Source organism: Pseudopipra pipra, chromosome 19 (assembly GCF_036250125.1).
Source record: "Pseudopipra pipra isolate bDixPip1 chromosome 19, bDixPip1.hap1, whole genome shotgun sequence".
NCBI classification, from domain to species: domain Eukaryota; kingdom Metazoa; phylum Chordata; class Aves; order Passeriformes; family Pipridae; genus Pseudopipra; species Pseudopipra pipra.
The window spans coordinates 5,000,740-5,015,377 of record NC_087567.1 but is presented as its reverse complement, the minus strand read 5'-3'; the positions used below and the strand labels follow the sequence as shown (position 1 = coordinate 5,015,377).

Genomic DNA, 14,638 nt, shown 5'->3' with positions numbered 1-14,638 from the left:
AAAGCACCCAGGAGATGTGGCTGGGGGAGGTCTGTTGTGAACCAAAGATGCTGGGGGTTGGTGGAGGATCCCTGGGGGTGCTAGGGCTGGGTCAAGGCCTTTCTGCTGCAGAGAACAAGGCAGCACTGGGAGAAGAGGTGACCAATGTGTTTATCCCCCACAGCAGGAGATGCCATCTATGCACGCAGGTGACCTCAACCTGATGAGCAAACTCATCATCCCAAGTGTCCTCCTGTCCTGCCAGCAGGCTCCCTTCCCCTTCCTTAACATCTCTCCCTGTCCCTCAGCTCGCTGACCCGTTGTCTTCTCTCCCACTAGGATTTCTGCACCACGTCATCTCCTCCTCTGCCTCCCAAGACCAAGAGTCCTGCTATGCAAAGCCCTCCGAGCCCACTGGTGCTGTCCCCCAACGCCACTCACCTGGTGTGGTCGCCCAGGGCCAGCCGGGACCCCCAGGCCTGGCCCCCCGTGGGCTCCCTGCAGGTGTGGGTGTCAGAGACCCGGCACACGTGCACCGAGACGTGCCGGCGGCACGGGCTGGTCTGCGAGCCCACCTTCTTCAGGTTCCTCAACAAGGAGGAGGTGTTTCTCCAGTGAGTTGTGACCTTCTCAGTGAATTTGGGGAAGGGGCCAACAGCCAGACAGTGTTCCCTTTGCTCCCTCCATCCCCACCACCCATTTTCCTCATGTGCCCCCTGATGAAATCCCTTTGAGGTGCCTTCGTGCCCAAGGCAATGCAGGCAGGGAATTGCCTGTCCAGCTTCATGCAGTGACAGCCTTTCCAGGCACGGTTCCGCCTCTCTCCCACCCTGTTCCTCTCCCCCTCCTCTGTGCTCTCTGCCGTGCTCTGTGCCTTTCTCTCATTTTTAATCTGTCTCTCTGTAAAACTGCATTTTGAACACACAGCGGTAAAGTTTTAATAGAGTATAAATCTGCTCTGTGGGCAATTAAAATGCGAGCCTTGCCGGTGCTGTCACACTGGTCAGGCAGGAGCTGCGCGTCCCACTGACAGTTTTATATGATAAATTAGAGCTGGGGCTTGGGTTTCACTCTCTCCCCTCCTTGTCCTCCTCCAGAACTTAAAATGAGCTGGCTCAGGGACTGATCAGTTGAGAGGGGTTGGTGGGAGGGCGATGCCAGCGCTCCTGCTCCATCTGCATCTGGGAGGGGGGGGGATGTTGAGGTCTGCACTGGGCATTTTTGCTGCTCCTCAGGGCATTTGCTGATGCCCAGCCCAGTTTTCTGGCTAATCCCAGCTAGCAGGGCACATGTGGGCATCCACTGAGCTCATGTCCATTCCAGGGAATGTTAGCTGCTGTAGGAGGTGTCCACGGAGAGTGGACTGACCTGCTGGTCATGGAGGGGCTCTAAAAGAATTGTAGAATATCCCGAGTTGGAGGGGACCCACAAAGATCAGTGAGTCCAACTCCTAAGATTTCTGTGGGTTTTTATGGGTGATCCTGAGCCACCCATTGCCCATGCAAGGGTTGGGGTGATGTCTGGGCTGCAGGGTTGAGCTGCAAGGTTCATTCCCTTCCTGTGTGGTGTGTTGGGCTGGTGACAAGCACTCAGTTTAGCCAAGGGGTGCCAAGCATAGATCAGCAAAGATCTGCCCCCACGCTTCACCAAGGAACCTCCCTGGGAAGGACAAAACCCCTTCAGTGAACCCCCAGGCAGGCTCCTCACTGAACTGACCCTGCTTTGTCCTCGCTCCCAGGCTCAGCATCACCTGCGACAGCACCGAGTACGAGATGAACCATCTGTACCCCGCGGTGGCCGAGAACGTCCACGAGTGCTACCTCCAGAAGGAGCCTCTGCTCTTCAGCTGCGCCGGCTACAACACCAAGTACCGGCGCCTCTGCCCCTGCCGTGACTTCCAGCAAGGACAAGTGGCTCTGTGCAGGGACTGCTTGTGATGGGGGGTGTCCCCACCGCGTTTGTGACGCGCGACGTGCACCGAGTGGCTTTTTCTCAAAGCTCTGCAGCGGACGAGGAGGTGGGACAGGTCCCTCCCAGGGCTCTCTGACTCTGGGCGTTGTTTCATCCACCAGCCAACTGTGAATGACCATGTCCTGAACTTTGGTTTCATTTTTCTTCCCGAGGAGCATCGTCCGACCGCATCCGAACCCACCTGGACCTGGTGGCGCTGGGATGGAGTGGTAGGGGGAGAGAGGGGCTGTGGACACCCTTCCCTTCCCTCTGGCAATGGGACAAGCCACCAGCAGACTGCAGTTTCAGGGTTTTCATCCTCTTCAAGCATCCTGAGTTGTTTTATTTATTGATTTTTTTTTTTTTTTAACCCTCCCCCTGACAAGTGGTAAATTAAAGGGGAAGCAACACCCAGCCCTTCTGTGGGAGTTCTTGGGCAGAGCTGTGTTGGGGGGGCACAGGGAGGCTGCTGGTGCCTGCCATGGATGTGGAGCTGGGGAAGGACAAAGCCCGAGGAGAGCAGCTGGGTTGGCTGGACATGGTGCCCTCAGGAGGGACTGGGTGGCTCCCAGGCTTTCCCTGGGGAGTGAGGGGTGGGATGGGCTCCTGGGAAGAATGCTGACTCCTGAGGTGGTGTTCCCAGCGGGGCAGAGGTGCCTAAAGTGAGTCCCCCAGCCCCTCGGGCTGCTCTTCACCCATGCACAGAGCTGTACATCCCTCCAGGGATGACTGGAGGTGGTGGAGGGGGCATAGGAGCTGCTCGGGGCTTGAATGAGCAGGCAGGGAGGAGGATGTGCTGCAGCAGCCAAAAGGAATTACCAGTGGGCAGCAGCCAAGGGGAGAGGGAGCAGCTCAGCAGCTGCAAAAGCAACATCATGACTGTGTGCTCCAGATGTTGCCACCACAGGAAACTCCAAGTGATCATCTTCCATGAGTTGTCTTCACTTCTTCAACTTTCCTTACTGCCATTCCTCTCACTTTGGGGGAGTTTTCCCTGCTGCCAACATTTCCCCTCCCAGCACATCCTCTGCCTGGGGTTGGCACTGGCTGGGGTGACCTGGTTTGTTTTTGTAGGGTTGCTCAACAGAGCAGGGTGTTGCTGTTAAGGTTGGTGCTCAGCCCTCCTGTTTTGTGGAAGTGTTCCATGGTGAGACTTCTGCATCCTGTAAAACATGTGGCACGAAAGTTATGGGCTGGAAACTCCCTCCCAGCCCTTCCCTGCATGGGAGAGCTCCTGGCCCAGCTGGGGAGGGAGGCTGGTGGGGTGGCATCGTGTCCTGGCACTGCCACTGCAGGGTCCCAGGCCCTGGCAGGCTTGTCCCCCATGGCTCGTGGTGGCTGATGGAGAGCAGTGGCACAGATGAGTGCACAAGGTCTTCCCCTGTGACCCAGCTGCTCTCTGGAGCTGGGCAGGGCAGCCCTGGCACCTCCAGCATGTCCTCTCCGTGGCAGGTTTTGGGAGAAAGTCCCATTCCTTCAACTGTGCTACAGCACTGGGCAGAGCCCCACTCCCCTCACCATCTCCCTGCTCTGTCCCCAGGAAGGGTGACACCACAGAGTGCTCGTGTCCTCTGGGCATCCCGACATCTGAGCCTGCAAGCCTGGCCCAAATCCTGTGCTGGGTGAGGCAGGAGGTGGAGACACTGCCATTATCCCAGAGCAGTTTATCATCCTCAGCTCCAAACTGCGTGGGCAGCCTCCATCCTGCCTGTGACGCCAGCCAGGGGGAAGGATTGATTAAGTAATTTCTGTGTCTTGCAGCCAGCCTGTGTCTAAATAAAAGCAGCGCAAACCTCTCTTAGCAGAGCTGAGCAACAGCACCTTTCTAGGCACCTTTCATCTCAGCCTCAAAGCATCCCCTGGCACAGAGTCCTGCAGCACCCACCCCGCCTGCTGCGAGTGCTGGGTGGGCAGGAGCCGGCCTGGGGGGCTTTGCCAGCAGGAGCCACCAGCAATTCGCCTCCCAGGGTTGTAAAGACCAATAAAACCTGGTTTTATAGGGGATCTGAGCAAGTTTTAAAGACCAAGAGGCTCGGGATGCCTCTGGAGGCAGCGCCTGTTACACATGAGCTCCCCTGGCAGATTTTTCCACCGTTTCTGCTCAGCTGCCTTTAAAATAGCCTTCACCTTTTGGCAGCCCAGCACTGCCTCCCACCGCAGAGAGTCCCAATTATCCCCTGGCAGGAGCATTTTTCTCCAAGCTGAAATAAAAGGCGGCTGGTTCACCTTCGCTGCTGCCATGGGGAATAATGATCTGTCTGGAACCTTGTTGGATCTCAAGTCAGCCTGTAAATTTGGGTGATGGGGCTCAGTAAAGCTTTGGGATTGAGTGTCATGTCTCTGCCCCATCAGTGGGCACCCAGTCCTGGGCACCTTCTCCTGGGGAAAAGCCTCTCTTGTTGGTCTGTCAGTGATGGCTCGTGGATTCTGGATGTCACAGGGACTGGAGTGTGGGTGCTGGGGGCAGCCCCTCCTGCCTCATCCCATGTGGAGCCCCAGCTGGGAGCAGGGGGATGCCTTGATCCCTAAAATCCCCTGTAGAGGCAAGGTGGAGGCTGGGCTGTTTTGGGAATGCCAGTGCTGGGTGATAACATCAGTTTTGGGTCCAGAATTGCCACCAAAATGTTACGTGGGTGTGTCAGGGCTGTGGGGCATTATTGGGTAATTATTGTTGTAAAAGAGAAGGGACTTTGTCACCTGGAAATACTTTTCTCTGCCTGTTTCTGGCCCTGGCTGTGCCTGAGCAATCACTGGAGCATCCCACTGCCTTCCCAAGCTCTTGCCCAAGCAGGTCTCCAGCACTTGCCCTGGTCTCTGTGGCCAGGACACATTTCCATTTGGAAGGGAGGCCTGAGGATACAAAAATTAAATTCACAATTTAGTGAGTAGGAGCATGAAAGAAACTTAAAGGGAAGCAGAGTAACTGCCATTTGAAAGCAATTCTAATTCCCACAGCTAATTGCAAGGAATAAATCCCCAGCTGGGAGGGGAGGAAAAAGAGGGAAACTGTGTCAAAGCTACAAATAAACCCAAACAATTAAAAATCAAATGAGGGGCTGTCAGCTGCACCCTCCAGTGCTGGTGGATGGGACAGTCTGTTGAACAGCCAGTGTGTGGGGAGCCCCTGTGGTCTCCTTGGGGTGTGGGTTGAACCTTTTGATGGCATCTCTGGTGGCATCCAGGCAGCAGAGCTTCCTAAAGATTTGCAGGGTTTTTTTCCTAACCTGTTTTCTGGCAGCTGTGAAACCAGGACAAGCGTGTCAAAAGAGTGATATTGTTCTGGAAATCCATTTTCCTTACCTAGAAATGGAGCCAGGGGCAATTTTTGTTTCTGAGCCTCGCTCTTCTTAGTAATTCCACTCAGAACTTTCTTTCTGGAGTTGGTTGGGTTTTTTTTTTTCCTCCTGTTTTTAATGTTGATGGCAACAAAACCTTCCCTTGCCAGTGGAGCAGGGGGGTCTGGTGGGAGGGCGGGTGTCCCCTCACAGCATCCTGCTGCCAGTTGAGCACCTCTCCCTGCACCGGCATCCTCCCCTGTGGAGTCAGCCCGGAGCAGCAATCTGGGCTGTAAATCACAGCCGGGGGAGGTAATAGCGCTGCTCGGCTCTTATCTGGGGCTTTATTAGGAAATCGTTAAAGTGGCTTTTCCCTCCTGATCCTCTGCTTATCAGCAGCCGGGCGAAATGGCGAATCGCATCCCCGGTGTGGACAGTCCAGGCAGGAGAAACCCATTTATTTCCCCTAACGGGTTTATCGGTAGATCAAGGAGCTGCTGAAGATGTAAGCACCGGCGGTTATTTCCCCAGGTGATGGATCTAGCTGCCACACAGCCTCCCGGAGCCACAGCCTGCTGCCTGACAGGAAAGTCTGATGGAGCCGTGGTCGGGACTGCTGGCTCATGTATTTCAAGGTCTTGCTTTAATTGAGTCCTGTCTCCCTAGTGTCACACTTTTTTCCTTTTTTTTTTTTTTTAATATTATTTTTTCCCCCCTTTAGAAAGACTTCCCAAAATAAACTAATGCATTTAATCTCCTGTCCCTTTCCCTCATCTCTTCCTCCCTTTGGCGAAGCCAGAATTGAAAAATCTGTCCTCAGACTTATTGAGTGAAAAGAGCAGTAAAATCTTTTGCCTTTTTTCTTTCTTTTTCTTTTCACTTCTTTTTTTGTTTGTTTGTTTTGTCTGATAGCAGACACTTGGATTGGGGGTGAAACTGCCTTTCAGAGCTGTGGGGCTGAGCATTCCCTTTTTTATCAGTGGTGCCCAGTGACACTCATTGTGGCTCGTTAGTGGAAAACCATTAAAACTCGGGATCGATATTTTCTCGGGAGAGATAAGGCCCATTCAATATTATCCCTCGGGCAGGCAGGGAAATACCAACGAGCCATCCACAAACCCGAGCAGAACTGCTGAGGGTGCAGCTTCTCCCACCAGTGCCTGGGGTGGGGGGACAGGATGGGACATCCCCCAGGCCAGGGATTGTGGAAGCTGAACCAGGACCCAGCCCTCAGCATCCAGGTCTTCTGGAAAGGGGGGAGAAATTAAAGCTTGGGAGGATGGGGAGAGGGCACAGTGTTCTGGGGGGATTAGGTGCCTCTGTGGCTTGACCTCTACCCAGGACCCCTCGGCACAGGTGCCACTTGCAAAGGACCTCAGGAGGGCAAAAATAGATGAATAAAGTGCCCATTCCCAACACCTGGGTGCTGGCTATGGAATGCTGGAGGAAAGGGGCTGGTGGGGTGTTCAGCCCACCTCCTCACCATCTCTCAGAGGGCTCCTACCACTTCTCACCCTCTGGAACTCAGATCCCTGTAGAGAGACCAGTTAGAAGCAGGACAGAGGTTTGATTTCAGTGTTAGAACGAGCTGCCAGAGGTATCAGCTTTTCCTCTAAATATAAACCAGAAAACAGGAAATAATGATCTGTCCTAATTTAGTTCCTTTCATCTAAGGATTCAAAGCATCTCACAGCATCACTAAGAAACAAGGGAAGGCTTCGCAACCTGCATGGAAATGCAGCCACTTCAGAGGTTTGTGTGCAGCTTTTTGCTGAAGGTTGCATTGCAACCCCTCACTCACCAGCCCCAATTCCTTCCCAAAGTCCCCCAATTTCCTGTCACTGAGACCAGGACCTGGAAAGTCAGCCTGGGAATGGGTGATGTTCTTGCAGCCTGACACCGTGCACAGCTGGCTCAGCGCCGCCGAGCGTGGAGGAGTGTTTATTTAATCAATTAATTGAATTAATTAATTTTCAGGAGAGTGTTGAGAAAAATAATAGGAAGTGCCATCAGCTCTGCCAGCTGCCTGGCTGTGCAGCAGTGGGAGCAGGGGTATGTATGATCCATACGTGTGGCTCAGGGGAACACAGCGAGCCTGGCCATGCAGTGCTGAGGCAAATGTGAATCAGAGAATCATGGAATGGTTTGGGTTGGAAGGGATCCTTAAAGCTCATCTAGTCATGGGCAGGGACACCTTCCACTAGACCAGGTTGCTCCAAGCCCTGTCCAACCTGGCCTTGAATGTTTCCAGGGATGGGGCAGCCACAGCTTCTCTCCATCACCAGCCCCTTGGTGCATCAGCTCCAGTGCAGCTGCAAGGAAGATGTTCTTTGGCTGTCCCCAGGCTCTTGCAACATTTCTGTCCCTCTTGCAAAGACTCATTCAGGTTTGGCCATGAGGTCTAAGCCCCCTTGGTTCCTGTCCCCACACTTTGCCATCTCTGCATCTGGGTCAAACCAAGAGTGGTGACTGGGTGCTGAAGTGGAGCCCAGCTGGCTGGCACTGGCACTGGCAGTGCCACTGCAATCTGTGTGTCATCACACAGCAGTGACAGTCCTCTGCCCTTCCAGCTGTGCCCAGGTGTGGCCAGGCAGGAACTGGGCTTGGGAGCAAGAAGTTCATAAAAGAAATGTGGGAGGCAACGGATTTCCACACTTAATTAACTCAACAAATTAATCCCAATTAGAAGCTGTAATTGGGATTATAATGGTTAATCATCTTTCCCTCCAAGCCATAACTGCACTATCTGTCTTAACTGTGTTATAGAAGGGGAGGACGTGGAGTGACGTGTCCCTGACACTGGAGCTGCCACCCGGACACAGCCTGGGGGGATTGGAGTGGGTGTGGTCCCCCAGCATGCTGCTCCCCAGGATGGGGACAGGTGAGGGGACACCACTGTGTGACCCAGTGACCCCCTGTGTCTGGGCTGCATCATCACCACTTTTCCAAGAACACTGTGAATTCGGCTGCTTGTGCTCCTGTTTGAGGGGTCTCCTACCAGAAAACTAAACTGCAGGGAAATTTCCTGGACTTCTCCACTGCTGTTTTATGCTAAAAAGAGCCTGACTGAAAACATCTGCTTGTTCTTCTTTTCCTGAGCACATTAACTAAGCAGTGTCCTCCCGTGACAGGTTGGTGTCAGCAGGAATGTGGAGCAGCCCTTTCCCCCTGCTCCACTCTTGATCACATTTGTTGTCCTACTGGTGCCACTGGGCTCTGAACCCCATGGGTTCCAGTGGCAGCTCAGGACTATGTCCAGCCCTGGCTCCAAATTGTCCCTGCTTCCTCTCCTGCTCCCTAAAGCCCACCCAGCAAAGCCCCAACACCTCTTTCCTGCACCCCTCTTCTGCTCCTGGAAGCTTCCATCGGGGCTGTTACCTTGGGGAATTTGCTTCTGGAGCCATGGGATGAGAATCATGCCCAGAAGCTGTGACCCCCCCCCACCTGGGCACTGGGAAAGGTGCTGCCAGTGCCAGTTTGGCTGTGGGTCCTTTCCTGCCCTACTGAGGACTGGCCAGGGGGCTGAAAGATGAACACTTGGACAGGCTTTGCCCCAAGAGCTGGCTCCCAGCATGGCCCTAGAGGGAATACTGGATTTCCAGTGTCCAGGATGCATCAAAGCAGTCGGGCAAAGCTCTGTTAAACACCCCAGAGAGGACAAACTCCCTGGCAAAATCACTACTGCCAATATTTAGCAGCGCAGAAAATACGGGATTATGCTTCTTACATTTGGCTCAGCATTATCCAAAGCCACAGAGAAGTTGTGCTCCGCAGATCCCGGGGTTATCTTCCATGAAAGCCTGTTCTGCTGCAGAGGGAGGGCCATGCTGTTGGCATCCTCCTCCTCCGGCACAGCCGGTGCCTTCACACCTGCCCACCTCCCGCTTCTCCACCTCCCACGAGGGGCCCCATGGGCTTTGTGGCTGCTATTTCCGTTGGGTGTTTTTGTTGTGAGCGTTGTGGAACACGAGAAATAAAAAAACCCCAGGCCCCCGGTGGTATTTTTAGTCCCGTATCGGTGACGAGCTCAGAACCGTCAGCAGGACGGTAAATTAAAATTAATCTGCATCTGCCCTGCGTCGTTTTTCTTTACAGAGCTTGTCTCCCTCTGCTACCAGGGGGGTGGTTTTACAACCCCCGGTTTGGGAGAGCGCCAAGTACCTGCCAGGCAGCCCCAGTACAGCGGTGGGAAACTGGCAGGGGTGGGGTGAGGGGGGGCAGAGGGAAGAAAGTGGGATTCTGGTTGAGTTTGCAGAGAGCTGGTGCCTCATCTGGCTGCTCACCCACGGGTGCTGTCTGTGCAGGGGGAGCGAGCTGCACTGGTTGTACTGGTTTGCTTGGCAGAACTGATTGGGGAAATTGGGCAAGCTCCTGGACTGGGGGATACCCTCAAACAGGGGGGAGCTGCTGTGGAACCCCTGAGCAGCACCCCACCACCCCAGATGGGGAGGGAGAAGACTTATTGCCATGGAGACTGATGAGAGAGTTGGAAACTGGCTGCCATAGAAACCAGTTTGGGAGTCTATGGGGGCATCCCACCAGGCTGGTACCCGGGTTGTGGGGTTGGTGATCCATGTGGCATGGGATGGCTGGGACAGTTGGATGTTCCAGAGCAGGGTTGAGCCCCACTGCATCCCCCAAATGGGCTACCAGGGGCCAAACTGGAGTAACACATCCCCAAACCGAGCAGCCCAAGCTGGAGTAGTGTGGGCAGGTGGGGGAAGAGCTGATGGATGTTTCTGGCTCTTGGCCACACAACCTGCCAACACTCAGGGCTGTGAATTGAGCAGAAACACGAACACTAAAGCAGCTGAGGGTGGAATTGCAGCACGAGACACATTTCCCAAGAGAAGTTATACAGAGGCAGACAGGGAAAAGCAGGAGTGGGATGAGGGGCCAGCAGGAGCAGCAGGAGGGATGGGGGATGCTCTTGGCTTGGCAGCAGTGAGGTGATGTGAACAGCACTGATCAGTTCTTCCTCCCCACCCAGTAAAGCATCTTCTGTTTGGGTTTTGTGTTTGTTTTGCTTCCTAAATCACAACTTTGGGAAAACAGGAGAGGCCTCATCACCTCTGGGCTGAGCCTCTCCTTTGCAAGAGGGAGATGTCCTCGGTGGGGACTGAGGTGGCTTTTGTCACCCTTCCCATGGGCCATGTTCACTGTGCCTCACAGCAGTTTTAAACACCCCAGGATGCTTCTGGCCCTTCCACCTTTGGCACGGGCCTGACTGGCATATGTGGGCTGGCAGGGTCTGAGGGTCACCTGCCCAACACCCACAGCACAGAAGAAGCAGCTCTGTGTCCCCTCCACACATCTCCCCCACATTCAGCAGCATCTCCCCACCAGCAGCTGGCAGAGGGATCCTCCATGTGCAGGTGATGAGCACCTCGAACGAGCTGGTAATTCTCCAGCCGCCCACCTGCCTATTTTATGAGCACAAAACCACTCACTGACATTTCCAGTCATTATTTTCTGCTCTGAAGCTGCCAGAGCTGCTGAAGCCAGGTCAGATGTGACACTGGCTGTGTCCCCTTGCTCCAGGGAAGGAAAAGCTGCCCCAAAGTAGGACATCCTCCCACCTCAGACATGGTCTGCTGGGCCAGAGAATGCTCTGGCTGTGAATTCCAACACTGACTACCTCCACCTGTGATGGGATCAGTTGATGGCAAAGGGATGGGAGCACCTGAGACCTGGGAGAGAAGATGAGGGTTCCTCACAGCTGTGGTCTTAAAAGCATTTTCTGCCCTTGTTCCCTATTCCCAGCAGTCTGGACACAGTAGCCTGGGGCCAACCTGGTCTCTGGTGAGCTCACCCCATGGAGCAGGGAGGGTGGGAGCACTTGAAACCTATGAAGAGGTTGGATTTGGGCTGTGCTGCTGCAAGGGGGGGGGTCTGGGATGTCCTGGAGCTTTGCTGCAGGAGGAGGGACTGTTGGGGGTCCTGAGGCTCCTCAGTGAGTTGATATCCCCGCCCCTGTGCCCTGTGGGGAGGGGTGGGGTGGTGTTGGCAGCAACACAGGTGATGGTCTGGGGGCTCTCAGGGGTCTCCTGGGTCTCAGGAGCCAGGCTGAGCTGGGCAGGGCTTGTGGCCAGGACCCAAAGGTTTGGAGGGTATTTCCTTCTGTAGATTGAAGGGCTGTGTCCCCCCCAAGTGCTGGGCTGGTGCCCAAGAGCTCAGTTTCCCCTTGCTGGGGCTGAACTCAGCTCTCATGCTAACTGCAACCTCAGGATGCCCTTTAATTTTTAATGCTTCAATAAAACAGTAATTACAAACACTGGAATTGGTGTTTTTTAAGCAGAAAGTATTAACTTCATGGGGTTTAATTATTCAACAGAAATTAATGGAAGTGGGGCTGGATCCTGCTGGCTGTCTTGGCTTTTCCTAGCAGGGCTGGTACCCATCTGCTTTGCAGGGAGGAGGGCTGGGGGTAGGATGAAGCCCATCACTGGTGGCTCAGGGCTATCCAGGGATGACTGGGTGCTTTAGAAGCCAGGGCAGAGGGGGGTGTGTGTGTGGGACCAATAAACTAGGCTGGGTCAGGGAGAGGAGAGGTCTGGGGGGCAGAAGGACTGCCTGCCTAAATGGCTTTTTCTCTGATCCCTGCAGGATTTCCAGCCTGGACAGTGCAGGAACAGCTATGGAACAGCTCTCTGGGAGGTCAGTGACTGCTGGGGTCTGAGTGATGCCACTGGAGTCTGTGCATTAACCACAGTGGGGAAGCTGAGACAGGAGGTAACTCAGGAGGTGGTGTGACCCTGTGGTTGCCCCCTTGTGCCCCCCACCCAGCACCTGCACCCATCCCCTGGCTGGGAGGGGCCTCCAGAGCTCCAAGTCTGTGTTTTCTGGGAATTGTGTTCCCAGGGAAGGTTTCAGGCTTTTAATTACTCTGCTCAGGCACAGTGTAGTTCTAAAGCACCTTTGCTGGGGAATGGTCTGCTGAGACCCAGGGAGCTCCCAGGGCTGCTTAAATAGAGCAAAACTGTTGGTGTTTTGGAAAAGCTTGTGGATTTGGGCTGGCTGATGTTGGACCCCCTCCCTGCACAGGGTAGCAGTGGGGCTGGGAAAACCTTGATGGAGGAGAGCAAGGGATGGGGAAACAGGGGGATAAAATACTCCTTGCGAGGAGGGAATTGAGGCTCAGTGGACTGTCATGCTGAGATGGAACCTGTTGGGGTTCTCCAGTTCCTTGCACCCACATATGAGACCTAAGTTCTTTTCCCACATCCACAAATCCCCTTCTCCTCATAGGCACCAGCCTGTCCCCTCATCCTGTCCTGAGCAGCATATCCCTATGGCGATGGACTTCAGGGGCTGGCATCAGATGAGGTCTCAGGGAACCATGTTTGCTAGAAAAGCAGGTCATTCTTGTTAATATTAGTAGTCAACTGTCATAGCTTCATCAGTAAATAAACCTGTGGGATGATAAGAAAACAGCGAGAGTGAGGGCTCCTGGCGAGATGGAAGTGAAATGGCTGTTTGTCAGGGCTGGGGGAATGAGCTGAAGTGAGTGGAGGAGGTGAGGGCTGGTGGGGGGAGTAAGGTGGGGATGATGGCTCTGCTGATGAGGTGCTGGGGGTGGGGAAGGAACGTGGAGTCATTTGCAAGGGAAATGAAATTATCATCTGCTGTCCTCGCACCGCGGAGCCTGATGAGCTGTGCGGGGAGGGGGCCGGGGTGGGTGGCCCTGGGAGTCCCCCAGCACCCTGGTGTGGGAGCAGGTCCTGTACCCCTGTAGCCCTCGAGGGGTCTGGGGTGATCTGCTGCCCAATGGGATGGGCTTCTTATCTCCTTTGCCACCGCTCTCCTCACTGGAGTCTCATCTTGCTCCGTTCAGGCTGTATTTGGGGAAGGTCACAGCAGGGAAGATTGGTCAGTGACTCCTGGAATAGGAGTGGTGGGATAAGGGGAGGAGATGATGCTGAACAAGATGAGATTTCTGCTGAAGCAGGTGAATCCTGGTGTGGTGATGCCCAGGGCACTTGTGCTGTGATGTTGCTGTCACACAGACTCATGTCCCCAAATGGGTTTCCCCTGCATGTGCTGGTAATGTGGGGGACTTTAGCCTATGGGGGGGCAGCAGGAACATCCCTTGGGGCACAGAGCAGTGCCCCCAGCCTGTGCTAAGGGCAGGGTATAACCAGCTTTAGTCCCGTGCTGGGGGTGCCCCTCTTCTGTAATGCAAATGTTTTCTCAATCTCATCCCATAAATAGGGCATCAGTGGTTCATGGATAGGAACACAACTCCCTGGTCTCTGTTTCTCAGGGTGATGTCTGCTGGACTGGGAATAGAAGGGAATTTGGCTTAAAGGGGCATTGGTGAGGGAAGGGGTGATTTAACTGCCTCGGTTAATAAGTTGTGGCAGGGCTGGTCTGGGTGAGAGACCCGCCGGCTCCACAGAGAGAGTTCACAGCTCTGTCACCAATCATCTGGGGCGTTTTATTTAGGTCTAACTTTGATTTAACTCCAGTAGATTATAAAGACAAAAAGTCATTCCAAGGCACTTTACTCAGAGGGGAAAAAAAAAAAGGCCAAAACAGTAGTTTGATGTTGTCAAAATGATTTTCCACTCCTTCAAAATAATCTCACAAAACTAACGCAGATTTTACAAGGCACTGAGGCTTTCAAAGAGCTGCCTGTCGGTGCAGGAGATGGGTCTGTAAAATATATATTATTTTTTTCCCCTTAGTAGTTTCACAGAACCTGAGCCTTGCCTCATTCCTGTGGGATCTGTATGGGCGCGATGCTTTGTGGGAAAACAGGATCCAGCCTCACAGCTCATCCCAGAGCTCTAAAGCTGCTGTGATGCTCCCAGGAATGAAGTGAGATACTCTGAGGAGAGGCTGCAGCGTGTCCTCATGTGCATGAGGACTGGAAAACCCCAGGTCTGACAGCAGCACCCTTGCAGAAAACCCTTGGTCCCAGCCACCTTGCAGAACAGCCTGTCCTTTGTTTTTTGGGAAGCTTGCGGGTGGAAGAGAGTAGAGGGTGAAAAATCATTGGTGATCTTGTGCCCTGGAGCTGCCTGGAGTGGCAGGGAGAGCTGTAAGCTTTCATTTAAGAGAGGATTGTTAGCAGGGTGATGGAGAGGCCAGTGCCAGGTTAATTGCTGCTTCCTTGTTTATTTAGTTAATTAGTTGGGTTCTAGAGAAGAAGGAAAAGGCAACCCTGTGCTGTGTTTCTGGAGAACAAGCAGGGCTGGCTGGCACTGTGCTCCCAGCTGATGGACTTGTGCTGGCCACTTGCTTGGCTCACCACAGTTGTCCCTGTTTTCAAGAGTTAATGATGATTGTGAATTAATCTGGCTGCTCATCCCAGAGTCCTACAGCTGCACGGGCTGGATGGAGGTGGGGAGAGCTATGGGAGCAATTCCTACAGCTCCTAGCTAAACAGCCCAGCTTGACATGGAGATATGAAGTCTGTAGGTGCATGGGAA

The 14,638-nt window shown here is 53.9% G+C and overlaps 1 protein-coding gene across 2 annotated transcripts in view; it reads left to right on the top strand.

Annotated features, from left to right (window-relative positions):
• Positions 1-2,343, top strand: part of MGAT5B (alpha-1,6-mannosylglycoprotein 6-beta-N-acetylglucosaminyltransferase B) — a 64,754-nt gene extending 62,411 nt beyond the window's left edge. For both annotated transcript variants that reach the window (XM_064675731.1, XM_064675729.1), the window contains exons 16-17: positions 319-593; positions 1,718-2,343. In XM_064675731.1, coding sequence (XP_064531801.1) covers positions 319-593; positions 1,718-1,916 — 474 coding nt within the window. In that variant the 3' untranslated portion in view covers positions 1,917-2,343. The remainder of the gene's footprint in view (positions 1-318; positions 594-1,717) is intronic.
• Positions 2,344-14,638: the final 12,295 nt, after the last annotated feature.